This window comes from Eucalyptus grandis, chromosome 1 (genome assembly GCF_016545825.1).
Source record: "Eucalyptus grandis isolate ANBG69807.140 chromosome 1, ASM1654582v1, whole genome shotgun sequence".
NCBI lineage: Eukaryota > Viridiplantae > Streptophyta > Magnoliopsida > Myrtales > Myrtaceae > Eucalyptus > Eucalyptus grandis.
Genome location: NC_052612.1, coordinates 18963051 through 18990163, shown reverse-complemented (window position 1 = coordinate 18990163; position 27113 = coordinate 18963051). Strand labels below are relative to the sequence as shown.

The following is a 27113-nucleotide window of genomic DNA, read 5'->3' as shown; positions in this document are numbered from 1 at the left end:
AGAACAATAAGTATAGAGGGTAGTGCTCCAACCCCCCCCTAATGCTAATAGCTGAGGTGCAAATGGCTTGATATCATAAGTCAAGAAAAGAAATATTTATGTGAATGATAGAAGGCTTCATTTTATTAGGCCAAGTGTGAGCAATAATCATTTCAAGCATTAAAGAACTAAGGCCAAGTTTCATAAGTCAATGCATGACCTCATCATTGCCAAGTTCCATGTCTTTAAGAGTAAAACATGTGAGAGGTTAAATATTTAGGGAGAATAGGAAGAAAAACACAAATGGAAAAACTGCCAATTGATTCAATTATAAGATTTTCATAATAAAATATTTGTTAGGTTACCAAAGTATCTACAAAATTAATATGTAACAAGCAAATCGGTGTCTATTCTCAATACTAACAAGTCTGAAAATATCATTACCATACATAAAAACTTTTGGATGTTACATCTCAAATAAGAATTCTTTTTTTTTCTTTTTTACTAAAGACTAATAAAATCAATCACAACTAGTGGGTATTATTTATTAATGTCATCTTTTCAAAAGAAAGAAAGAAACTTAAATGACGTTTATCATGTATTAGTCATGTCTTTGTGACTGAAAATGGTCACATGGTTGTTTATATACACTATTATGGCGTTTAATTTCTCATTAGTACTATTAATAAACTAATAGTAATTGTCATCTTAAGATAGATATGGATTTTCGTGAAATTATTTTGTCAAATTAGGTTTAGAAGTTGTTTCGAAAAAAATATTAGTATAAAGTAAAAAAAAAATCGTGCAAAACCAATTATAAATACATATTTGAATTGCATAAACTGAGATGGAGTTTCATTTATGTTATGTTCTTTTATATGGTTTGTATCTAGATTTTCCCATTCAACAAGAACATGATTTATTGAAGATTGGGCCTTTAACCGGGGCCTTTACCCTAACTTGGGCCTCTCAAAACTCCACAAGATGATAGGGTCGATATAAAAGGGCTGAAGAGCTCCTCAGGGTCAAAAATAACATTATGCATTTTGTACTTTCGAACCAACCTTTGGCTAGATGCAAAACTATGACACATTTGGATGCGCAATAGATCTATGATACCTTTAGAGTGCATTTATTTCACAAAAAAATGAATAATTTGGAAATTATTTTCTTTAAAATGATTGTTAGTATCGCTTACAAACGAATAAACGAAAAATATTATCATCGTCTATGAAAATATTTATACATAAATTATTGTCGACAATGAAACATTTTTATTGACTAATTATTTTAAGCAATATAGGCAAAAGCAATATAGGCAATCATTTTTAGAAAAAATGATTTTCAAAAAATTCATTTTCTATTAAACAAATGGGGGCTTTAACCTGAGGATAGCATTAAGAAAGAATCCAGAGTTTCAAGACCTTTATAATGAGCCACATTGATTGAAAATTTTAAATTGATAATTTAACCGCTCTAAATTATATTAATTCTTTGACGGGAGGCTTCACCTAACATCCCGCAAATTGAATATATTATGCATATAATAATTATATGAATTGCGTGTATGAGTTAGGAACTAGTGTTCAAGAAGAAACACAAAATATTGTAGGCAAAAGCGTGCAAATCCCCCATTTCATGGCCTACCAACAAAGAAAGAAGCCAAAAGAGTCCTCAACCCTCAAAATTATGGGAATAGGTCTTTCTCATGGTTTCTCTTAAATGGCAAGTATATCCTGTTGAAAAGATGAAAATTCCAGTCAACTTCCAACTTTCTCAATTAATGACCACCCTAAAAAATTCCATATTTATCTGCTAGCATAATTTGTCATTTTTATATTGGAGTAGAGATTTGGATCATCTAATTTCATACCAAGATTCTTGTGCATGGCCTACAAATGAAGCAAGAAGTCAAAAGAGTCCTCAAGTCATTTAAGTAATTGTGAGGATGAAAGCGTTTATTGTTTGTTTTCAATCTTCTATCAACTGAGGACAACTAGCAGGAATTTGTATTCGAAGGTTTTTGTATTGTACCATAATTCCAAATTTGTAGTTCCAAAGATTTATATAATAATCACTACCTTATCAAAATTAAATGAATTGAAACTCTTGTCAAACACCAAACACGATAATTGAATTGAAGTTCACTCTCAAGTGATATTTTGGGTAAATACCATTTTTCTTTAATCGATTCATATTTTAATTGCATTTGAGTAAAATTTATCATTTGGCCTAGGGATTCAATGGCTTTCTAGTGGCTTAAACTCAACTGACTCTGTCAAATATACAAGAAGAACAATTCGCCTTCTAATTCCAAAAATTAGAATACTAAATCTCCAATAGTTTGTCCATGAAAAACTACCAAAAATCAACCAAAATCATATGACCAACCATATTTTGTATCTCTATCCTAAGTCTTTTCATGAATGAGACATTCTAAGAAGAGCCTCTTTTATGGTTAACCCTAAATGCCATGGCCAATGTATGGTCAACCTTGGGGAAAATTGTCCAAAAAGTCCTAAATCTATTTGACTTTTACCAATTCAGTTCTAAATATTTTAACTTCGCCAATTTAGTCATAAACTTTTTCACTTCTTATTGATTCAGTCCATCGGCTAAATTTGGCCGAAAAATGCTAATGTGGATGCTGCTGCGGTGCCATGTAGGACCGTCGCGGCGCGTTGACAATTTTTAATAATATTTTTTTTTTTTTTGAATTTTTAATATCTTTTCTGTTTTTTCCTTTTTTTTTGGGCTTTCTTGGCCTTTTTCAGTGGCCGGCCACCGGCCACAGGTGATGGCCCGCCATTGGAAAAGGCCAAGAAAGCCAAAAAAAAAAGAAGAAGAAGGAAAAAACAGAAAAAAATTCAAAAAATTCAAAACAATATTAAAATATTATTAAAAATTGTCCACGTTAGCGCCGGAAGTCCTACATGGCACCACCAACATCCACGTTAGCATTTTCCGGCCAAAATTGGTTGGATAGACTGAATCGGCAAGAAGTGAAAATGTTTAGGACTAAATTGGTAAAGTTAAAAGGTTTATGACTGAATTGGAAAAGTTTATGATTTTTTGGACAAGTTTTCCGTAACCTTTATTGTGACATCATGGATTTTTTAGTTCTGCTTTCAATTAAATTAATCAGACATTTCATTGACGCGCTTATAGTGCTATTCTCAAAGCTGATCACTCTTGAGATAACTGGACTATTTGGGAAAGTCATTAAAGGATTTTAATGCAATAGAGTTGAGGATTCGACCAAGAATTGACTACTCGACCATGCTCATCTGCAGAAATCATTACGGCACAGTTAAAAATCGCTTAGAGATCAGAGATAAGTCGATTTGACTGAGATGTGTTGCTAAATGTGGGTGATTCCACTAACTAGCAAAATTCTCATCAATCGGCACTAGACTGATTTTTTTGTCGTTTTGGTACCCTGTGTCCGTAATCAAAATCTCAAAATTTTCACGACAATCGAGAGTTGTCAATGTGTTGAAGAGTTTCATTGTGGCTCAAAGAAAATCGATCATTAGTCATTTATACTAAAAATTTCTGAAAGTTACCCGGTATACTAGGTCGCGCTAAAATCGCACTAAATTGAAATTAACCGCGAATTTGAATCCGATTTTAGAAATTGAAAGTTCTGTCATGTCACGAGTTATTTTAAGAACATCGACTCAGTCTCCCAAAATTTTTCTGCAAACAGAGGTTTTGGCAGAAAAAGTCGACATAGGGCCGTTTTCGACTGAAAAATGTAGATGACCGTTTTTTATCACGAAATTTGGATGCAAATAAGTTCAATTGGTAAGGAAAAATACCAAATTGATCGAGTCGAATTGGGTTGGTTCAAGGGAGGATTGAAGTTCAAATTAAGGAAATTGAACCAAAATTCGTATGCCCCCATGGACCCAACCTTTGGACTACTTCAAGGCTTCTAGAAGATGTGTTGAGGGTTGGAAATTAGCTGTGAGGACAACTTGCATGTGGGACCAAGTTAAGGGAGACAAAGGGATGAGAGAGAGACCAAAGTGGTCCCCTCTATCCAACCGGTCCCCCCCTCCTTCTTCATCCCCAATCCGTCAATCCCTCCTCCTTGTACAGACTGAAGAAACTCTCAACAAGCCTAGGAAACTGAACCAGCAGCCCCTTTTGCCCATCGAAGCCCGCCGGACCCCCTCCCACCACCGTTTTCCGTTGCTCGCCTCACATCAGCCGCAAAGTCATCGAGTGTTGCCCCTCCTCGCCGTGCATCTTAGGCCACCGTCTCACCTAGCTCATGCGTCCAGCAGCTCACCAAGACATAGTCCATTCTGCTGTGACCGCTGGAGTCGCCGCCTACCTCCGCCTGGACCCGGTTCAGCCCCTCCGTCCTTCCCTACTTGCCTCCACTTTAGCCGAACCACTGGTCCAACTTCTCTCTGCCCAGAACAGAACCGGTCAGCCCTGGGTTTTCAGCCTCTGTTTTGGCCCGCTTTGGTGCTTTTTGGACTTTGATTGGTAGTCCCGCTTTGGAATTTATTGAGCCCCTTTACGTCCCCATCGTTTTGATTCAAGCGAATCATTAATCAAGTGAGTTTAACTCAATAATCCATGCTTAGTAAGTTAATGACGCTTAAGGATTAATTAGTTTAGACTAAGTATGGACTAGGTGGATAGTTAGAGTAGATTAGCAATTTAATTAATCGTTATTGTATGTTAGGTGGTTAGAGTGGTGTAATTAGGGTCGGACAAGCTCTAGTATTTATCTAGAGTGGTTCGGAAATTTTCCGGGCCTGTCTCGGCTTTTAATTTAGACTTTTCTGGCCTAAGTTGCTATTTTTAGTATTTAATAATTAATTTTCGTAATTATTTATTTATTTATTTATTTTTCGGAAATTAGATCAAGATAGCCGGTGGCCAGAATTTCGTGCTGATTGCAATGGTGTGATCTGTTTATTTAATTGACTATTATTTTGTGCAAATTGAGTGTGATTTGTGATTTTGGGGATTTATCCCAAATTTATTCAATTTTAGTAATTAAATGGGAAAATCATTGGGCGTCGGTTTCCAGCGCAAAAAATGGATTTGTGGACTATTAAAATTGGTGGGATTTATAAGCGGCAGAAAATTGTATTTTGGCTAAGGTTGACCGTGTATCCACACGTGATTATTTTTATTGGGTATGATAAAAATGGTGAAATGATTTGATGATGATAGTATATATGGTAGCTTTTTGTAAACATTATTAGTATTCTATATCAGTATATTTGGCAGTTTCTGGTGAGCTATACTATCTATTATCAGTTTCGAGTGAGCAGTCCTGATTATGATCGAACTTTATAGATAGTATTGATTGAGATGACCGGGAAATGGTCTTGATGATATGGAGTCGATTGAGTCGATTTATCGATTATTCAATTTGATGTGGTGATTTGGTTGGTTGATGTGATTCAATGAAGTGCATATTTTATTGACTTGCAGGAAAGGACTAAGGCCAAGGTAAGTCCTCTGACTCGTGTTTGTGCTTAGACAGCCCTTAGGTCGTATTTTCTTTCTAATCCGATCTTAGGGGGTGAACTCGCTGAGATGTCATTTCAACCCATTGTGGGATAACAATTTCACGTCCCTAGATGGCGATCGTGGAGGACCGGAACCCCTGGAGTCTGGGAAGGTGGAGATCGAAGAATTGGCAAAAGTGTCTGACTAGTGGGTCAAAGGACGGTTCCCTTTTTGTTGAGCCGATATTTTTGTAAACAGCATGATATTATATATAAACCTGTTTGTTTATAAAAGGCTTGTTTTATTTGTGAATTGTGGCCCTGCTTTTCTATTCCATCTTCTTATTATCTGGGAATTATTATGTGCTTCCGCATGCGTATAAAAATGAATGGGTTGGCAATGCGTTCTGGGACATCGCTATTTAATTGACCAAGCCGGGATGGGCATGCGCTCGAAGGATCAGGGCATGACACTTGTGGTCAAAGACGAGGGCAAAATTCTATTGTCTCGAGCCCAAAAATTGACTCTTTTCCATCCCGGTAAAATTTGATAAATAAAATGACGCATAACTTACTATTTTGAGAAAGTGGCAAGTCACTAATTAAGATTTTTATGAAGCATTATTCAATAGTTTGCAAATTACAATGTTTCTATCAACTTACAATATTTATTTGCATAACTTATTAATGCTTCGAATTTACTATCTTTTACATTAATTTACTAACCTAGACATCGGTGACTTCTAACTTTTGTCATATTAAAGTACTAACGAATTTTTGCCTTAACTAACTCTTAAAAGGAAAAATGTCCAATTTTTTTTTAAACTTATTGTATGGTCAATTCAACACTAAACCTTTTAATTTAGCAAATTTAATCATAAATCTTTTGATAATTTGCCAAGTTAGTCATTCCCACGAATTTTGGCCGGATATTGATGTCGTAGACATTGATCATTCTAAGTGATATGGTTGGCGATGATGTGAAATTATTTGTGAGTTTTTTTTTAATTATTTGTTTATTCTTCTTTTCTACTGTTCTTTTTCCTCAGAGGTTCATGGGGCCTTATTGATGGTGGCGATAGCCCTCGCCTCACACAAAAGCGAGGCCGCCTCGGCCCTCCCTTATTGGTCGGTGACTGTGGCTGGACCTTTTGGGAAAAAGCACAGCAAAAAAAAAAAAAGAAAATAAAAATTATGAAAAATTTAGTTTTTATAAAAAAAAAAAAAAAATTGCAAAAAATGTTCATGTCAACGCTAACCGTGCCACTTAAGACAGTTGTTATCCATATGGTCAATTTACATCGAGAATTGGCCTAAAGGACTAAATTAACAAATTGTCAAAATGCTTCGAATTAAATTGGCCAAATTGAAATGCTTATAACTAAATTAGGATAGGTTTACGACTTTTTGAAAAATTATCCCAACTCTTATACGTATACCATACTCATGGAAAAAAAAATGCCTGTAACTAACTCTAATAAGAGTTAGTGCAACAAAAAAAGTTGGTAATTTAATTGGAAAAAAGTTAGTAATTACTCTAATTAAGGTCGAAATTTTATAAAATGAGTTAGTAAATTAATGGAGTGTTAAGCTTGTCAAATAAAAGTAGGAAACTCAATAGTGAAGTTGGTAATTTTATGTTGAAACAAATAAATGTATGTAAGCAAATCGAATGTTAAGTTTTTAAATGAAAACTAATTGGTGACCTAATTGGAAAAACGGTAGTAAGTCACACAAACAAAGGTCCGCAAATTTTTACACGAGTTCGTGACCTTAATGCGTTTTGTCCGAAAAACAAATAAAGTTGGTAAAAGATAACAAAAGTTGATGAATTTTAAGAAAATAAAATGAAGTTAGTAATTAACTCAAATTAGAATTAGTAATCCAAAACTTATTGACAATTTAATCAAAAAAACTTGGTATGTCACTAATTAAAGACTAATTTATTTAAATGAGAGTTGGTAAGTATAAAGTCTTCGTAATAAAAAAAAGAAGAAGTAAAAGATACGAAAATATCGATAATTTGCAACCTGTTGGACAAAGTTGGTAACTTCACCAGAATACGAGCAAGTTATCGCAACAAAGTTTTAGGGAAATCAAGTCACCGGTAATACTTCTAATTAGTGATGTTTTAAGACGTACAAACTTTATTTAGAAATCTACTAGCACGGTGAAAGAAAGCCCGTCTTTTTAAATGAAAAAGTAGAAGCGTCCTAGACCAAATTGCGACTCTGTGCTTTGGACCCCAATGGTGTCCTTTTGTGCTTGGTGATATTTGCGTCACGGTAACAAAACCTGCCTAGGACTAATCGAAGACGAGATTAGTTTCGAATTTTTGTTCGGAACTTTCACCTTTGAGTTTACTTATTGTTAAATTCCCCACATATATTTACTTACACAACACGTTAACCGACCCGTAAATATTCCCTAACGTTGTTGACCGTAGCTGTCTTTGCTCACGTTTTCTCACTAATTTTCAGGACGAGCAGTTTTACAAGACTGGTATTCCTTCCCGGGTCCTAATGCTAGCGACACTGAAAACAACAGACTAAATATGATAGTAACGTAAAATCAATTTGATCATTCGTGAAAAATACATCGTCCGCAACCTGGAAACGTCTTAGCAGCTGCCAAGCAAAGGGGAAGATTTCAACAAGGAATTAGGCTGGAACCAAACTCTAATAGAAAAATACGTAAAAGACTCAGAATGATTGATTGGTTTTATTTTATATCATGTCCTTTTCTGTTCAATTGTTTAATCATATAGATCTAATATAAATAGTCCTGATCCTTATCGTCTAATCAACTTCATCCAGATTTCCATCTCTTCAGCTAAAACAAGGTGAGACCTTCCTGAAAGATGGTGATGCAATCAGGGTCTCCTCCAGCTTCCTGGCCATTTCACAACCTCACCACTTCGACGATCAACCCACTTGGAAACTATAGCTCCAATTTTGATTTCCAGGTTGGTGATTATGGTATGATCCCTTCGCCGATTAGCGATATTACCGACGATTCGATTGTCCAGTTCGGCATGCATACTGCTTTCGATGCATCGCCAGGAGTCGGGTGTGAGCTTGAGGATTTCACCATGGATTTCGAAGGATTGGAGGCCTTTTTGAATGGTGATGAACCTGAGAACACTTCGGAGATGAGTGACGGGAGTTTTGCTTCGCAAAAAGCGGCGGCGGAGGCATGGAGCCCAACGAGCACTTTGTCAAAGTCGGAAGAGTCTAATTCTGCAGGTGCGTCTGCGACGACACGGTTGCCCTGGACCTTGCCCGCCAAAGAAATGGAGGTTGACAACTTGCTCAGCCTCCATCACCTGCTCAAGGCCTATTGTGAGGCCGGGAATCACGAGCAAAAGGAGCTCATGGAGGTCATCTCGACGCGCATCGCTGAGAAATCGAGCCCTCTGGGCGAGGCGCTGGAGCGGCTTGCCTTCTACTTGTTCCAAACTCCTGAGAACCGGAGCGATTGCTTGACACGCGAGTCGTGCAAGAACTTTGAGGCAGCTTTCTTCGCATTTTACCAGGCGTTTCCCTACGGAAGGTTCGCTCACTTCGCTGCAAACTCAGCCTTACTCGAGGCGATGCCCGATGGGGTAGAGACAATCCATATCGTGGATTTCGATATGGGAGAAGGTATTCAATGGCCACCGGTGATCGAGGCCGTCGCGCAGAGGAACAAAACGTTGAAGCTCACATCATTGACTTGCGACGAAGAGCGTCGTGGTCAAGATGCTCAATTGAACTGGAATTTTGACGATACAAAGAGGCGACTTCACGATCATGCCCGATCGTTTGGCGTAAATTTGACGGTTGATAGCATGAACATTGCGAATCTAGTGAATGAGCTGAGGAAGAGGAATGAAGGAGACGCTAACAAAGAGTGGATGGTCTTCAATTGCATGGTCGGATTGCCCCACATGGGAAGGACTACGACAACTAGAAGAGTGAATGATTTCTTTAGAGTGGCCAAGGAATTTTTGGCCGATCGCGCCGATTGGTTTGCTCATACCGCAGGGATCATAACTTTCGGCGATGGAAACGGATTCGAGAAGCTCAAGAACTGCTCGACCTTGGGGGATTTTTTTGACAATTTGTTAAGGCGATACCATTCAATCTTAGAGTCAATGCAGTCCGATTTTCCTCCCCAGCTTTCAGAGTCACGAATTGCCATGGAGATGCTCTTCGTCGCGCCGTTCATCTCGTCTCTCTCGTGGCTCCACAGATGGGGCGAAATGAGAAATGGCACAGACGCCCCGGTTGCGCAAGGCTTAGACCGGCTGCGAATAGCCAGAGAGAGCGTAGTGGAAGCCCAGGAAATGCTGAAAGGTAAGACATCCTATGAGGTGAAGCTTGGAGAACAAGGGAATGAGATGTTCCTGGAATGGAAAGGACATGAACTGGCCAGATTTTCCTCCTGGGAATATAGACCCAAGAGATGGTAGACAAGTTTTCTTTCCGAAACATGTTCATAGAAGCAAATTGCAGCAATATGTTGATAGACAAAAGAAGATTAAATTAACTCGGTAATTACAGATTCCGTTGTAAAGATCGCCCGGCCGGATAATCGAATGATTTCGACATTTTTTTAAACCAGTACTTTGTCCTGTCTTTGAATTGTGATCTCAATGATTAATTTAATCAGTCTGAGCATCATGTACTAGAGTCTAGATTAGACAAATAACTGGCATGAGAATGAGAAAAGAAGATGCTGAAGAGCCGTGTTCATCTGAAATGAGAGGACTAATTCCAGGAGCAATCCAGTAACTCTCAACCGAATACAGTCTTCATCTCAAAACAATACGTGTGCTTGCGAAATACGTAATCACGAATAGTTTATATTATTTCCTCGTTCATGTTATAAATCATCAAATCATATTTTATATGTCTATATAAATACGTCATTACAGGGTTCGAACGAGTACCGTCTCTAATATGCCATATCAGCTTGAAGGAGAAGAAAGAGAATTACTTTTCTGATTTATGCTTACGTGGCAGGACATGAGTGGTCGATGCAAATTTATATTATTGTTATATTTGGACAAGTGGTAAATAGCTTTTATATCATAAGATGATTTTGACATTTCAAGCTCCAGAGGTGGATTTAAAAGAACAGCAAAATATAAAAAAAGAATCACTAACCACAGCTGACTTCAGCAGCATCATATGTTATAAGATGCAAAATCAATTGTATCTGCATCACCCTTCCATTGCACGAGAAATTAGCTATAATCACTCCCTAGAGAGATAAATAAACAGCAATACCATCATTTTTTTAATTTATTTTTTCTGATTGCTGGTAATTTAATACCATCTTTGTTATTGGAGCCCAGAAGTGACGTTTCCTGCTTGGCTTGGATAGCAAACCGGAATGGACCTAATCTCCTCCCCGGAGGAATCGACGGTCGCCGGAAGCGACTTGCACGCCGCCGGTACGCAATCGCCTTTGTAGGCCTTGCATACATGGCTCATGAAATTCGGGAACTCCTGAGACAGAGAGAGATACATATATATAATCTATGTCCGATAGACTACAACGACGATGACGGAATTTACAATTTAACTCGTCATTGCGTTGATTCAGTGTCTCGCGCGTGCATGTTTACATGCATGATCAAACAAAGATGTGTTAACTAACCTCCTGGAGTGGTCGATTGTTAACAAGCACCCACGGGACGAATCTGTGCGGCGGGTTGAGACGACCAGTTTCGTCGGCGTTCGTCCGCTCAAGCTGCCACGGAGAGCAGATTTTTTGAAATTTTCTTTTTTAAATTTCAGATTGCCATGTCAAAGATATAGCAGGGATACAAAATGAAGAATTTTTTGCGTGAATTATAATTAGAACCGAGCAAAATCACCTTGTTTCCAAAGCCTCCATTATAACAATCCACCGGAGCATTGCCGACGCCCGTCGCGCCCAAGCAATTGCGCCATTCGCCTTGCCTACCCTGCAGGGTCAATTGCTCCACGCAATTGATGAACCTGAAATGCCGGTTCTACAAAGATTGTGAAAGTCAATGTGTCATATAATATGTGCATTGTGCTATTCTTAGCATTTATACACGTCATATCGCCATGGACATTTCAATTCAATTCAAACTCTAAGTCACATCCATAAATCCAGTGTGCGAATCGACGGACCATTGGATCGAGCAGCAACATTGATTCATTTATGTGCGAATCGACGGACCATTGGATCAAGCAGCAACATTGATTCATCGCTGAATCCACCAATTCTATTGAGCCAAGATATACTAAATCTTACTCATTAAATAACACCATTTCTAACATTTTTTAGGACGCAACAATCTATATGTAGTTTCACAATATCTAACAACGAAATACTATATATAAATAGTCTGGTGAGAGATAAATAGGTATGTAAACTTTTTGTTTTTCATCTTCACGTGATAATTATTTTTCTAAAAATATATATTTTGGGTAATAATATCTTAATCATGTTATGAATTTCAACTCAACTATTTCATTGGTCAAGAAACTATTATAAATCATGCAATACGGTTCTTTATGGAAATTTTGTGATAAGAAATTAATTTTAGGCATTTCCAAATCTTAGTGCTTGACAATTTGGAGACTACAATTCTAAATTCATATATCTATTTGATAGAATTCTCAAAGAAGCTGATATTACTTTTATGAGCATGGTTGGCTACATTCTATTTATATTTACAAACTAATTAATAAATAAGGATGCATATGCCAGTATATTAATGCAGTTCTACATCTCACCACGTCCGGATAGATGGTAATGGCACAAGCTTCAATAGCATTCAGTAGACACTCATCTGGTCCATGCTGCAAATTTTGCACAATATTCAGATGGAGAAAAAAAAATTGAAGAGAAAAGATTACAGATGAAAAAAAAAATGATATTTTCTTCATCCAATTAAACATGCTAGATTCAAAATTGAAGTGTCAAATAGCCCATTTTTTAACATTTTAAACTATACATTTTATCATACTATGATAGACCTTTCAAATTGCTCTTGTAAGAATTAATGAAAAATCTCATGAATGTTGCTCACACAACACATATTACGACCAAAAAAACAAAAAACCGTGAAATATGATGTACCTAAAAGAAACAAGTGAAAAAAAGTTCGACTATAAATATTTAAAAATTGGTATATCGGCAAGACTGATGTGAAAGGCATGCCATTTTAAAGAAATTAATACGTATAGTGTCTATCGTATATTATATATAAAGCCAACTTCAAAATTCAGTGAAATATCCTTCAAATGACCAAAATAGCCATGTTCTCACTAAACACATTCCGGTCCTTATAGTGAATGTCGAAGCTACTCGAAAGCGTATTTATGGAGGGATAAAAATGTCATTTTACTTATGTCCACTAAATCATTTTCTATTTTCCTGGAAAAATATTTTTGCGAGGGAAATTTAATTGGTATATTTTATTATTCTCTAGCACAAGTGTGACATGTGCATTTCTTCTACTAGCATGTATTAAATTAAATGTGCAGTTATTGAAAATGACGAGGTACACGTGAGTATCGCGTGTTATATTGCTAAGTCTGACAATTTAAACTCCAAAATTACTAAAATTTCACTAAATAATTTCTCTTTTTAAAATACCTCCAAAGATTAGAAGCAATCATCACGTGCATTGTGCAGCGGACCGTTGGGGGCAGAACCTCTGACACCATTTATTGCTCTCGCCCCACCGTACCAACTATATTTAATTTTTTTATGCAAAGTCACCATAAAAGAGTATAAAAAATTAGAGTAAAGTTGAATTATGGAAATTAGGGAAGTTTTTATAGTGAAATTTATGGAGCCACCGTCCGTTGTTGCTAAGTTTTGAAGTATTCACGTCCTCGTAGGTACAAATTATTCAAAATAGATAGTATCTGAACAAAAAGTGAAAAATCATAAAAAAATTCTAAATTATGCAGAAAGTGATATATTTATCTTGAGCTTTTTTTCATCAAAAATCCCAGATTATGCCAACCCAGATATATTTACCATAAATTTCATATGATATAAAAAACTCCACTTTTAACACATTTACCCTCCAACAAAGTTTCTTTAAATGTTTTTTCAACCAAAATAACGTCATTTTCAATACCAACACCGTTTCCTCTTCAGGCGTTTATGTAATTATATTTTTTATGGTGCTTCTTGACAAAACCTCGACAAAAGATAAATATGTCGCACGATTATAAGTTTGATATTTTCAGTGTCATAAGAAAAAAAAAATGAGGTAAGTGTATCTCAATGAGTATAATTTAGGATTTTTATCGACTTCTTTTCCTAAATAATTTTTTTCTTGGCCACACCAACTTCAATTTCTTGACCCATGGGCGCTTGTAACTCATTTGATAGTTGTATCGAACTGAAACTTACATATATAAAGAGCATATAAAATGAAAACCAAGCTTGTATCCGAGTTCTGCAAACAACAATTATTTACTAATTGATAAGGATTAGTATCGTTGTGTGTTCGAGTATACTTTATAACTCCGCATTTGTCAACATATCAAGAAAAGTTACCCACTTAATCAAACTACATGTCAATTTTTTTTTCTTTTTTTGTTATCAACTGATCATATTGTTTAATACGTAATTAATGGAAGGATAGCATCTATTAATTACATGTACATCAGTAGATGTGAGGACCCCAAATCGAGTAATGATGGGAACAGGTTGCAGCTTTTCAAGATAAATCGAAGGATGTTAGCAAGGAAACAACGGAGAGAAATGTCGAGGGCAGGCAGGAGGGGACGAAGCAAAGCGGAGGGGAAGTAAGCCAGACCTGGCAAGACAGGGAGCCGTCGGGCGAGATCCAGCCGTTGCCCCAAGGGACGAGCCTGAGGTCGACGATGGAGATGAGCCCGGTGTCGAACACCTTCGACAGCGAGTTGACGATGAAGTTGGCGCAGTAGGGGCAGAGAGCCTCGTAGTAGAGGCTGAGCTTGACTCGTTGATCCGACTGCGACGGAGATACGAGCAGCAGCAGCAGCAGCAGCACGAGCACCAGGTTCGTCACGGCGAGTTGAGAGCGGCGACAGAAGCTGCCATTGCCCATCTCTCCCTCCCTCTCTCTCTCTCTCTCTCTCTCTCTCGGGCTTTAATGAAGTATTATTTATATGGGTAAGTTCTGTTGTTTTTTTTTTTTTTTTAACTCATCTCTTTTTTTCTTCTGGTTCATAAATTCTTCTCACCTTTTTAAAATGAGAAAAAAGGACTTGAAGGGGTTGGGATCTGACTCATCCGCAGACATGTTCGGATTAGAGTGTCGACCAAGCACCGGCTGCCCATTTAGACGAGCCTGTTATTGTACCCTGAGACGGGTCCATCTTTTGCGGACTAATTAAGATTTCTTAAAATCGAGATAAATTAGAGAATCGAATGTATAACCCTCGATTTACAAAGTAAGTCCTGAATCACTCGACTAGCCACCCTGTCGGCAAAGATTTTGCAGGACTTGGTAAGCCTGGCTGAACCTAAAGGAGGAGGAAAAAGAGGCCTCTTTGAAAAGAAACTATCGCCCTCAACTCAAATCACGAATCCCTAGTGTTAGTGCGATCTACTTTATGGTCTTTTTCTCCGTGACTGACTTTTTTTTTTTTTTTTTGAACTAACTCCGTGACTGCCTTTTTTTTCTTTGTGTTAATTTTTCTCTTCTAATCAAAAGTGATTGCATTTTTTTTTTACTTAAAGTGACTGCATGTTTAAACATCAGCTTTTTTTTTAAGTGACTCTGCAAGATCATGTTCAAGAGTTAATCTTACGGTGCATGAGTCTCACATGTTTAAACATTTGATATAAATTCATCAAATCACTTCATACACGAGTTTTAGTAGGAATCCTTAATATCAATGGCGCCGCTTCTTCATATTTGTGAAATTCAGATTAACACATTTTCATTACCAAATTAGGTATCTTTATGTATGTAGCGTAACGAATATTCTTTATGCACCTTGATGAGTTTTTTTTTTTTCATATTTTGAAAGATTACTATACTTGACTTGCTTAATTAGAACTATTGAAATACTCGGCTACTTTTATATATATAACATCACATCATTGAGTTAATTATATAGTGAAATGATTGGACAATCTTACTTTCCAAATTATTGGTCTACTTTAAAGCTAGGGTCCCAGGGACATATGGGGATCATGAACTTGGCTCTAATGAGTATATGGTGGGGACGCCAGAAAACATCAACAATCTTTGCAATCATGGTCATCTTCTATCATCGAGATTTATTAAGAAATTACTATTCTTTGAAAATTTTTCTTTGATTATGAACCATTTTTCGCCTTAGTTTGGTTAGTCACGGAATTGCATTGCTCAAGGAACAGGATTTGTGGAGATAAATCCGAACACGGTTTAAGATTCCACATGAAATAAAATTTCCATATTTTTATAACCATGAAACTACCGAAAACCCAATCACACCACCAATGGCCACCATAGCCCCCGGCATCGCCACTCACCAACTTTCGACCTTCGCACCAACATCGATGGACTCTGCTGTCAATCGTTGGCGGTCGAACTTGTTGCTAAGTAGTCAAACTCCATCATTGGTTGCTTGTCGCCTATCATTGGCCGTCATTCCCTGAACTTCGCTGTCAACCACTGGTTATTGTTCACCGTCACGGATAAGAATTACTTTCCTGCTTAAGATCAAAATTTTTTGCATTCCAAACAATTGACCAAAAAAAAAAAGAATCAAAAACTAATCCGTGGAATGAGGATTTCTTGTTGTGAAACCAAAGGTGGCATTATCATCCAAATCCTGAAATACTGATACAAAGCCCAAAAGGTAAGAAAAGCAGGAGAACATGGTGGACCAAAAGTTGAGTTGGCAGATAAGGTCGGGCAATGTGCAAAAGGACATGTAATGGGCCCAATACTATCTGAAATGCAAAACCCACGTTGGTGAGGAACTCCCAGAGATGATGAAAGGAGGCAATTAAAAGTCCACTTAGCATTTCCACAGATTTAGTGATTTTGCTACATATTCTTTGATATCGGATTAAAGGTACATATAGCAGCATCTATTGCGAGAAGCTTTACCACATTCAAACAATCATGAAGAGCGTGCCTTAAATAATGGGATTTCTTCTATCTACTTGAAACTGGACATAGACCTCTCAAATGCGGGGAATCGATGCTGAGTTAGCAATGCTTCTCCTCTTGCTTGCTAGGGAAACCATCTCTATCAATTCCTTTTGAATAAGGGGAGAGCGAGAAGGGACTACTTGCTAACATGTTTTCCGGGAAAAATATATCCTCACTTTCTCGCTGTGCGTGATGTTTGGTCCAAAATCCGACCGCCATCAACAAAATTTGCTGCCACCACCATGACCTCCCACTCCGCCACCCCACTCCTGCCGTCGACCCTATTGTCTATCTCCTATGGTGGTTGTCGCCCCATCCATCTTCCTCCCTTCCCGATTGAAACCTTCCGCCGCCTCCCACGAACAATTGATGCAAATTTTCCCCGCACGCATCTACCACTCATGCTCCATCATGACCATCGCAGATGTCGAAGAAATCTTACGCCTTGCCCGCCTTTAGCTTCTTTTATGATCTCTAGTTCCACCTTCATTGTGCCTTGCATCTCTCTTTCTACGGACTTGTGAAAAACCGTGGCGACCTAGACCCGGGGCAGTACGGAGGGACGGACTAAGATCGCATCGGCAGTACACGGGCGAGGAAAGTGTGACGGCCCGAGCAGCAGTGCACTAGGAGGAGGGATGGCGGTACATCCGCGCCTCGATCCCCGAACATGTGCAAGGAAGGGGTATTCTCTCGTCCCACATCGCCTATGGAGGGAGTTCTGGCTGCCTTATAAGGCAATGAGCCCTCTAATTGTATATGCGCATTTTTTTTTGGGTAGTCTTGAGAGTGAACAAAAGTGTCCAAAGAGGTGGAGAGTGAACAGATTAGTGTCGAAGGGATGGACTAAGATCGGCGCGAGGACGCTATGCTTCTAAGGGATGGAGAGTGTGACACTCGCTGTGCTTCTAAGGGGTGGAGAGGGTGACACGGGGATGAGGGATGGTGGTGCGTCTGTGCCTCAATCCCCGGACATACGCAAGCAAATAAGACTTCCCTCTCTTATCCCACATCGCCTAGGGAGGGAGTTCTTGGCTGCCTTATAAGGCAATGGGCCCTCTAACTATACATACGCATTTTCTTGGAATAGTATGGGCAATATGTGAAAAACAAAAATTGAGAACTTCAAGTGTTACCAATTTGGACATTACCTTTGTGGAGACTACAAGGTGTTACTAAAAATCAACGAATTTGGCCTTCACACTTACCTTTGTGCTTTCATGGGAGATGCTATCAATTGAGCCGCAACGCTGGCGTGGTTAGGGTCGTGATCAACTTTTTGAGCCTGGGTGATTGCCTTTTTGGCTGGCATGGTTAGGGTCGTGATCGGCGGTGCTCGCAGAGAGAGAGAGAGAGAGAGAGAGAGCCTTTATCCCAAAAAGTTGGCTAAATGCTAAATGATGTAAGATGATCCCTTACTTGTGCGTGACTTGGCTCAGTTATTATGAAATGGGCACGGCTCCTTTTTTGAGTGAGTCAACTTTTGTGAACCCACCATGAGCAATGAGTTCTAAAGGAAAGTGTCAGGATCCGAACTCTTGAACTAAGCCCTAATATCATGGTAAAATATCTTAATCCTTTAGGTGGTACAAAACTAAATGTATGTAATCATAATATCTAAACTAAAAATTATGCCAATAGGTGGAATGCGACTAAATGAAAGTAAGACCAATTATAACCAAGTATTCAATTGATGTTGAACAACTAATAAGATTGAAGGTATGTCTATATGTTTTCTTGAGTTAAACTAACAAATTTTTTGACATGTCCTTTGCCCTATTCACCATTCTCTAACTATAAGAATACCAAAACACATCTTGTTAGATTCCCCTTGTTGGAGTCTCCGATGTGTCCCTTTTCCAATCCCTGTGTTAACTTTTTACTTAATTTACCATGAGACGAGATTTGATACCTTCAAATGAGCTTGTATGTGAAATCACATCGAGAAAGTTTTACTTATTTATCTTATATCAAGCGCCATGAGATGATATGGAAAAGCTAATGGACCACTATCGGTTGTCTACTCCAGACCTTGATCTAAAAACTTTATCTTTCACATACCGTAGATGACATGCAAATCTAACTTAATATAAAAAAATCCGAGGGTTATGTACCCTGGAAATTTTATATCATCTTCGACCCCCTTAAGAAAACAGAAGTTTCTTCTTCTCCTTCTTCTGTATATGCCAAAAATGCTTAGATTGTTTACTACGTTTGAGAGCCAATTGGTCCAGTGCCTTGGTCAAGTCTATATCAGAAACTGAAAATGGCGACTTCGTTCGAGGTCCAACAAATGTTTCCTTCTTTTGTAGCCCGAGAAGACTGGCGTATGACTTCGCGCTGTAGGTCATTTAATTCCTGTAATAAGCATTTTATTTTTTGGACCATTCACTAAAGAGCCAATCAGTGAGGTAAAACTACTCACACATGTTTCCACGTGCAAAACGCACAAATTTGTATAAACACTAACAACGTGATTAAAGGTTGTGCTTGGCTTAGGTTTTATAGACAATCTCTCTTTTATACTTTTTTCTTGTTGTTCAAGGTCAAACATACATTTTGGTGGTCTGTTACCTAAATTGCAATTCCGATTGCAATAAGTTTCATATATAATATTAATAAATTATATGTGTTTATTTATTATATGAATATAAATTATATATAAAAAATTTCGGTCCGGTAGGTCCGGTTCCCACCTTGGAACCGGGGACCGAACCAACCGGCCGCCGGTTCCAAGATTAGGAATCGGGAACGGACCGCCGACCATGGGAACCGCCCAAACCGGCCGGTCTGGTCCGGTTCGGTCCGGTTCCGGCTTCTTCTATAGTCCGAGAAGACTAACTTACGTACGATTGCCCGTAGTAGGTTATTTGATTCCTGTATAAATATAGATGGAGCTAAACTTTCTTACTAGAAATTCAGAGAGAGAGAGAGAGAGAGAGAGAGAGAGAGAGAGAGAGGGAGAGGGGAGAGAACATGAGGAAACAACACTTTGCTTATGAACATAGTTTGCTGCATTATTATGATGCTGCTCCTCCATCTTCATTTTACGTCAGCTGGAAGGTCCATCAATCCTCAAGGTTGTGGTCATAATAGTCAAAATGGTACATCTCTCTCTCTCTCTCTCTCTCTCTCTCTCTCTCTCTCTCTCTCTCAATTCTTATATTTTATATTATATGTACTTTCTTCCTATTCAGTGTCCTAATATTTCAAATTATATGTTACTTTCTTCCTATTAAGGAAACAGTGTCCTAAGATAAGTGGCATTAACTTTGAATAAAACGCCCCAAACCAAAAACTCTGTTAGGATCGGATTAGCAAGGTTTTTTTTTTTTTTTTTGGAAATATTAAAAAGAGGTTTTGTGGAAAATGAAAGAGATTGTGTAAATTGTAATATTAAGAAAATGGATGATTTTCAATTTGAATTGGAATTAAGAAAAAAATGGTTATTTTTTATTATTCAAATCAAAACCTGAACAAAACTGAAAATGCACAAAAATTCGAACTGGTTCGGATCAATTTCAATTTTCTGGTTTGGTTTTGGCACCTCTAATAAGATGATATATTTCATGATGTAATGAAAATCCTCAAAACTTTCACTTTACTCCACTTGAGATGTAACCGGAATAAGATGATAAAGGTTTTTCGCCTAAGCAAGATCAAATTTGTCCAAAAATAAAAAGGCGACTAAATTTGTTTGCGGGTATTTTATTTGTCATCAAATTCTATGAGATCATATCATATCACTAGATTCGGATCCTGAAAATCAGCACAAGTTTCAGATTTGCTATTTTATATATCTGATTGTTTTTATGCATCACATTATTCGTAGAATCAAAGATCAAATTCATATAATAATTGTTCATGTTTGCAGGTGTTTCACGCGGAAATGATCCACCTAATTCCCCCGGATGCCGTAAGCATTATCTTGCCCCTTTTCAAAACAATAGACTATCTTATGTATCTCTCCTCCATTTGTTTCAAAACGTTCTAGAAGACAGACAAATTTATTAATGTTATGTATCCGAAAAATCTTTAAAAAGTACATTTGTTTCACTGAAAATTATATGATAAAGAAAAATATTTGTTATGGAAATTATTTTCAAGGAAAATGGTTAATTTTTATTTGTTTAATGATTAAAAAAGCGATTTCCTTCCTGCCAAAATGTAAATTGTTTAGTGGTTAATTTGCTTGTCGTTTTCAATCCATGAAATTTTTTCCGTAAATCGATTAATTTTTTGTAAATTTTTTTGTAATCCAAATATGAGAAAGTTGAAGAATAATTTTTGAGAAATAATTTTCTCTTAAACAAACGGACCCTAACTGATTTTTTTTTTTTTGGTAATGCAGACCATTAAATCATGGAAGCTTGTTGAGGTCCAGTGCCAAAGTTGTTAATCGGGATATACGGGTGACTTTAGTGTATCAAATATTCCTATTCAATGTTTCTTGATTTTCTAGGTTCTCTACCTACACGATGTTCAAGAGAACCTGTTCTTGAGGTAGTGCTTTTCATTAGGTCGGAGGACAAGAATAAAGCATATTGTACTCCTTTTGGTTGAGGATCTTTTCAAAGGATCACTGAGTATACCAAGATTCTCAATTAATTTGTTCTTATTTGAATATCAATAAGTAGATATAATATAATATCTTCATTGAAATATCTTGTATCGCTCAACAATGGAATTTATATGCTTTTTATATATAAAAATAATCTTGATCCATCTATCAATATGAGTATTTGGACTGGACATTCCAACACTCTTTAAGACCTAAGCAAGTAGATTTGCTGTCTCTGAGAGAAGAGAAAGAGATGTGAATCTTGCCTAGTCATCGTGGTCGGGCTGCAGCGATCAGTAAGGTGGAAATCTCCGAGATGGTGGTCGTTGAATGCGCGGCAACAACCGATAATGCTAGAGAAGAGAGGTGGTGTGAAGGTGATTGGCACATTGCCTAGCCTTAAAAATGGACTATCTCTTAAAATTTGATGGATGAGATGGAGGAAGAGATCAGAATAGGTACAGCGGATCCACCTCCCTATGCATTTGAAGTCACTTTATTACACAAACAATAATGCTTCTCAATATGCAGCTTCATTTAATGTGATTTCAACAACATTTCACCTTGAAAAATGGATAATCATGCTTGAAAATTTAGTAAATAATTCCAAAAACTTACGCAAAGGACTTGATTGAAGAGTATAATTCCATAAGGGAGTTCGGGACAATAATTCTTCCTACATGGAAGCGGACATTGGGACTTCACAAACTCTTATCTTCTTGCCTAGTTTTTCTTCAAAGAAAATAATAGTCCTACTTGTTAAAATTTCCATCTTCAAATTGACTACAATTAATGTGCCAGCCATGGTTTTAAATAGTTACCATTGAATAGCGGTAACGGTCTTCGGCCGGTATCAGGGGTCGAATAAAATTCTCACTTATAGTAGTCAATAGTGGCTGCTATCGCAGAAATAGTGCACCCTATTAATTTCAAACCAAAAGAAGCAAGGAAGGATGAAGAAGAGAGTGAGAAAAAAAAATTCAAACATTGCGTCTGCACGTACTTAGAGAAGAGAATGACAGAAATAGTGACATCGCGACCTCTATCTAAAGCGCTGGTGCCAAGACTTTATGGGATCCACTTCTTGAGAACGATTCTTTCCTAAAAGTCAAAAACCAACCAGTTCTCTCCATCCATTAACGCATGCAAAAATTGACCAAGACACATTTGACTTTTGAGGAGAACATCACCGACTGTGTAGCTGGGGCTCGTATCATATAAAACCCTTCATGCCTCAGGAAGAGGAGATCACAAAATTCGAAAGCGAAAATGAAGAAAATGGGTCACAAGCCTCCTCCTCCTCCTCCTCCCTCCTCCTATTACATCAATATCTGCTGCTTTCTATTGATCGCGATCCTTCACTTGCTCGCAAGATTAGGTGACGGTCCGACATGTAGTGGTGAGTCCGCTTCCTCCTTCTTCTACTTAAGCTCACGGTTAGGAATGTGTAAAATCATCGTTGACAGAAAAATCCAGACAAGATATTTAGCTTGACTGTGATTTTCCACAAAGCAATGGAAACGAAACGTCGACTGTGATTCTATGTTGAGATTAATGCAACTTGGTCAACTGTTTCTGTTTAGGAAAACAGGGCGCGGATTAAAACATGGGGAACTTAAGATCGTGACTTTTGATGCTGCTCTCTGCGAATAATTGGTGAAAGCCTGAAAGGTGGCGGAAGAAAGGAAGGATTTTAAATATTATAATGAATCTTAGAAAGAGAAAAAAAAAGAAAAGAAAAGAAAAAAAGAAAATATATATATATATATATATATATTGTATTGATAAATTTCTATAAGTGTTAAAAGATGGTAAACAAATGACACATGACTTTTTTTTAGGTAACTTACCCATACTTTTATGAGATTACCAAGAGTATGCGAATTCATAGTTTTTTTTATACTAATTTACCAACTTTTAAGGTTAATACCACAAAAATAAAAAATTGGTACATCTGTAATAAATTTACCCTAAATTAGTTTTCATTATATTTTATCATTGAATTACTAAGTTGGATGACATGTGACAATTGATGAATATATCAATTTGAGATTTTATTCTCCGTTTGTCATGGATGTACTAGTTTGTGGTTTTTCATGATATTAATTCAATTTAACGAAAATTAATAGAGGGTAAGTTCATCATAAATGTACCAATTTGAGGCTTTTCGTGATAAAAAAAACATTTTAGAGTTAATTTGTCACAAATATACTAATTTAGGGTTTTTCGTAGTATTAACCGTTTAAACTTATAAATGTTTCGAGTAATTGACCAATTTTTGTGATATTGTTGGTCTACTAGTTTCTGGTTATAAACTCTTATTTAAATTTCTTGCCAATGTTTGATTATTCCCTTTTTCTAGTCTATCAAATTTTCTATTAAGTTGCCAATTTATATTTAACTTGGTTAACAACGCCCTACATTTACTAATTCATTTTAGAAATTACCAATCTAAATTATCGTGATTCACCGATTTGTCCTTGAAGAAAGGCACACCATCACCATATACTCTTATCTTTTAAAATATCGATATCTCGCCTAACCTAAATTCCACTCGTTATCAAATGAAAATGAGCCTGAACTTTGCGACTTTTTTTTTTCTCATTTTTTATGATTGTAAACGATTTCTTTCCAAGTATAATCACACTAATGTCTAAAACCTTAGCTTTATAAATCTCATATACAAAGTGATAAAGTTTTGTCATTTACACTTTAATCTCTAGTTTTTATTAGCATAATGCTATAATCTATGATGTGATAATATTAACATAAAACCTAAAAGAAGTTAAACAATTTTGCAATTCATTATACTAGTGTATGTATTATAAATATATATTTAATATATATTATCATTGTGCTTTTATGTTGGTCCAACATATCTCGCGAATTGCACGGTTAATCTTTTTCATATATACGTATTTCACATCATAAGTTTACAGAGCCTATAATAAACTTATCTACATATATAGTCTCTCATCTCCTCGTAGCTTAGATTTTAACATGGTATACAATTATACTTATCAATCCTTTTCCTTATACTTTATTTATTTACCTTTACATGACAAGGTGATGCTCTTGAATGGGCTTGGATATGCTATAAGAAATGTTTTACTTTCTTTTATCTTAATACTATCTGCGGTTTAACTTCTTTTTTTTAATATATGCATGGGCTTTTCAAAGTTTGAGGTTGAATTTGTAATTAGGTTTCATTATTAATTAGAGATGAACAAGTGGAATCCGGTTCTTTACCCAAAAAAAAAAACAAGTGGAATCCGGTAAATGCACAAAAATCTGAAAGGACGTTGTCAATCATCTAATTCTGCAAAATAAAAATATAAGAATAGCAAATTTCTATTGCTTAAATAAGATAGGTTATTTAAAATAATTAAATAATTAGGTTATATATACATTTATACAAATTAATTCGCATTAAAATAATTTTTATTGTGTTTATCGAATAGTAGGATCTAAACTGGTCCATAATTGATTGTTTGCGTTTGTAGGTGGTGTGGGAGGGAGCAACCCATCTCCTTCCCCAGGTTGCTGTAAATACTCATCAACCCTCTTCTAGAATAACGTGACACTTAGGATTCATCAGTTCGTTTTGCGATGATTCAAACAAAAATTCAAAAAACTATCGATTATATTGTTTGAAAGAATTAGTGAACAAAAAGTATTTTCATTATTAATAATAATTTATGCATAAATATTATCATTGATGATAAAAATAATTTTTCATCTGTTTATTTTCTTAAACAAATAAAAGATATTTTTAGAAAAATATTTTTCAAATCGTTGATTTTTTACAAAATAGATGCATCCATTTTATGAAATACAGTACTTTACTTTATCTCATAACATCCTAAAAAAAACGTGCCAAATTAGCTAGGAAAAAAAATAAAATTCATGGATATATGCAGGCGAAAAATCTTTAACTAAATGGCTTTGTTGCAATGAGTCCATAAAACCATATAAGTGAGTTCGTGACTGCCAAAGGTGCTGCCAAGGATATTTAATAATCTGGGGATGATTACTTTGTAATATGGGTGACTTTCAATGTTAAACATTACAATTTGTTGATATTATATTTACTAAAGATATCTTTATTATTGTTGAGACATAAATGGTTGTGTATTTCTATTAAGCTTAGGTGGCTATTTACATACCCATACAAGACTAGTGTACTAGAAGAGTCCAATGTGGCCTATTCTAAAATTACAAGCTTCACCTACTTTTCAACTTATTTTCAACCACTCATCTTACCTAACACAAAGGGCATGTGTTGGCAACTTGCCAAACAGTGCTTGTTTATGTTCTTTTGTTCCCATGAGTATACTTGGAACAGAAATGCGTTTGATAAAATTTTTGTTTCTAGGAACAGATTTGAAGTAGAATCGAAAAAAAAAAAAAGTTGATTCTTATTTCCAGGAACAATTCTAGAATCAAGCACCTTTTTTTTTCTTTTTTTGTTTTCCTTTTTCTTGTTCTTCTTCCCTCTTTCTTCTTCTTCATCTACTGCCATCGCCATTGTTGCCGTCCACCGCCCATTGCTGTTTGTCGTCAGCAATCGGTCCAACAAGTTCGCCGGTGGCCAAGCAAGTCTCGCCTAGGCCTCCCCCGGCCATCGGTGAGGCTTGACCTCACCCAGATCTGGCAAGGTCGAGCCTTGCTGGTGGCTGGGTAAGCTCGGCCTCACTAGATTTAGGCGAGGTCACTCACCCAATTGCTGGCGAGGCTCGGCCGATGAGGGCCGGTGACGCTCCGGTGAGGTTGCCAGCCCTCGTCTGGCTGATCATCGGTCAACTTAAGGCCGGTGACTAGTGACTTGAAGAAGAAAAATAAGAGAAAGAAAGGGAAAAAAAAGGAAAAATAATAAATTATTTAAAAATTAAAAGAAAATAATTTAGAGTAGAGATTTTGAGTGTAGTATCAAATGCAATTCTATTCTAGGAATTGAAATTTTGGATAATTACCAAACGGCTTAAAATACTTAGAAATTGTTCCCAGAAACAGAATAAAAAAGAATCAATTCTAATTAGAAATTGTTCTCGGGAATAGAAGAGTTATCAAACGCGCTCTAAAGAAGCTTTGAACACCACAAGCTACAACTACCCATTGTAGATATTAGTTATAGAAAAGTCTAGAAAAATTGGAGAGAGGCAGTGCTCTCAACATTACTTGCTAATATATTTTCTTGGAGAAAACTATTTTCACTCTCTCTCACTCCGTGCATTGTCTGTTCCAAAATTCGATGGCCATCAACGAAGTTCACTGTCGCCACCATGACCTCCCTCTCCACCACGACCACTTCCACCGTCGACCCCATTGTCTTTATCTCCTATGTTGGTTGTCACCCTATCCATCTTCCTCCGCCAACAGTTGATGCAAATTCTCCATGCACGCCTCCACTAGTTATGCTCCATCGTGACCATCGAAGATGTCAAAGAAATCTTATGACTTGCCCGCCTTTAGCTTCTTCACGAACTTTGGCTCCAACTTCATTGCATCTTGCATCTCTTTAAACGGACTTGTGAACAACGACGGGATTTGAAACATTACCTTTGTGGAGGAAATTCTACAATGTCCTAGAAATCGACTTTTGTCATTGCAGCGGGAGATTGCCTTTTCGGTCTTCCATGGGAGGGAGTCTCTTATCAATTGAGCCACGGTGCTGGCATGGTTAGGGTCGTGATTGGTGGTGGTATTGTTCAATGATTGTCATTGACGATGATTGTCGGGAGTAAAGCAGACGCAGGAGAGAGAGAGAGAGTACCCTTAACCCAAAAGGTAGAGAAAATATTAGGTGTGTTTAATATTCCAGGTAGGATGATGCATTAAACCATACTATGATTGACATGTGGCATATTCAGGCCCACCTGTCAGTTGACCAGCAAAATTTCTGCACCCACTTTCTCCGTTAACATTCCGTCTCTCTCACCTTTACTCTCTCTCCTCCCCTCCGTTTCTGCCCATC

The 27113-nt window shown here is 37.0% G+C and overlaps 2 protein-coding genes across 2 annotated transcripts; one reads left to right on the top strand and one right to left on the bottom strand.

Moving 5' to 3' along the window:
- Nucleotides 1-8319: 8319 nt before the first annotated feature.
- Nucleotides 8320-9912, top strand: LOC104453210 (protein NODULATION SIGNALING PATHWAY 2). Its single transcript, XM_010067737.2, has one exon. The coding sequence runs from the start codon at nucleotides 8320-8322 to the stop codon at nucleotides 9910-9912; it is 1593 nt and encodes a 530-aa protein (XP_010066039.2).
- A 591-nt stretch (nucleotides 9913-10503) lies between these two features.
- LOC104425367 (gamma-interferon-responsive lysosomal thiol protein) lies at nucleotides 10504-14569 on the bottom strand. The gene is made up of 5 exons (XM_010038086.3): nucleotides 14263-14569; nucleotides 12218-12283; nucleotides 11326-11463; nucleotides 11106-11198; nucleotides 10504-10954 (listed from the first exon to the last, which is right to left on the bottom strand). Exons 1-5 carry the CDS (start codon nucleotides 14533-14535, stop codon nucleotides 10787-10789), a joined length of 738 nt encoding a protein of 245 aa, XP_010036388.2. The 5' UTR covers nucleotides 14536-14569; the 3' UTR covers nucleotides 10504-10786.
- Between the last annotated feature and the right edge of the window lie 12544 nt (nucleotides 14570-27113).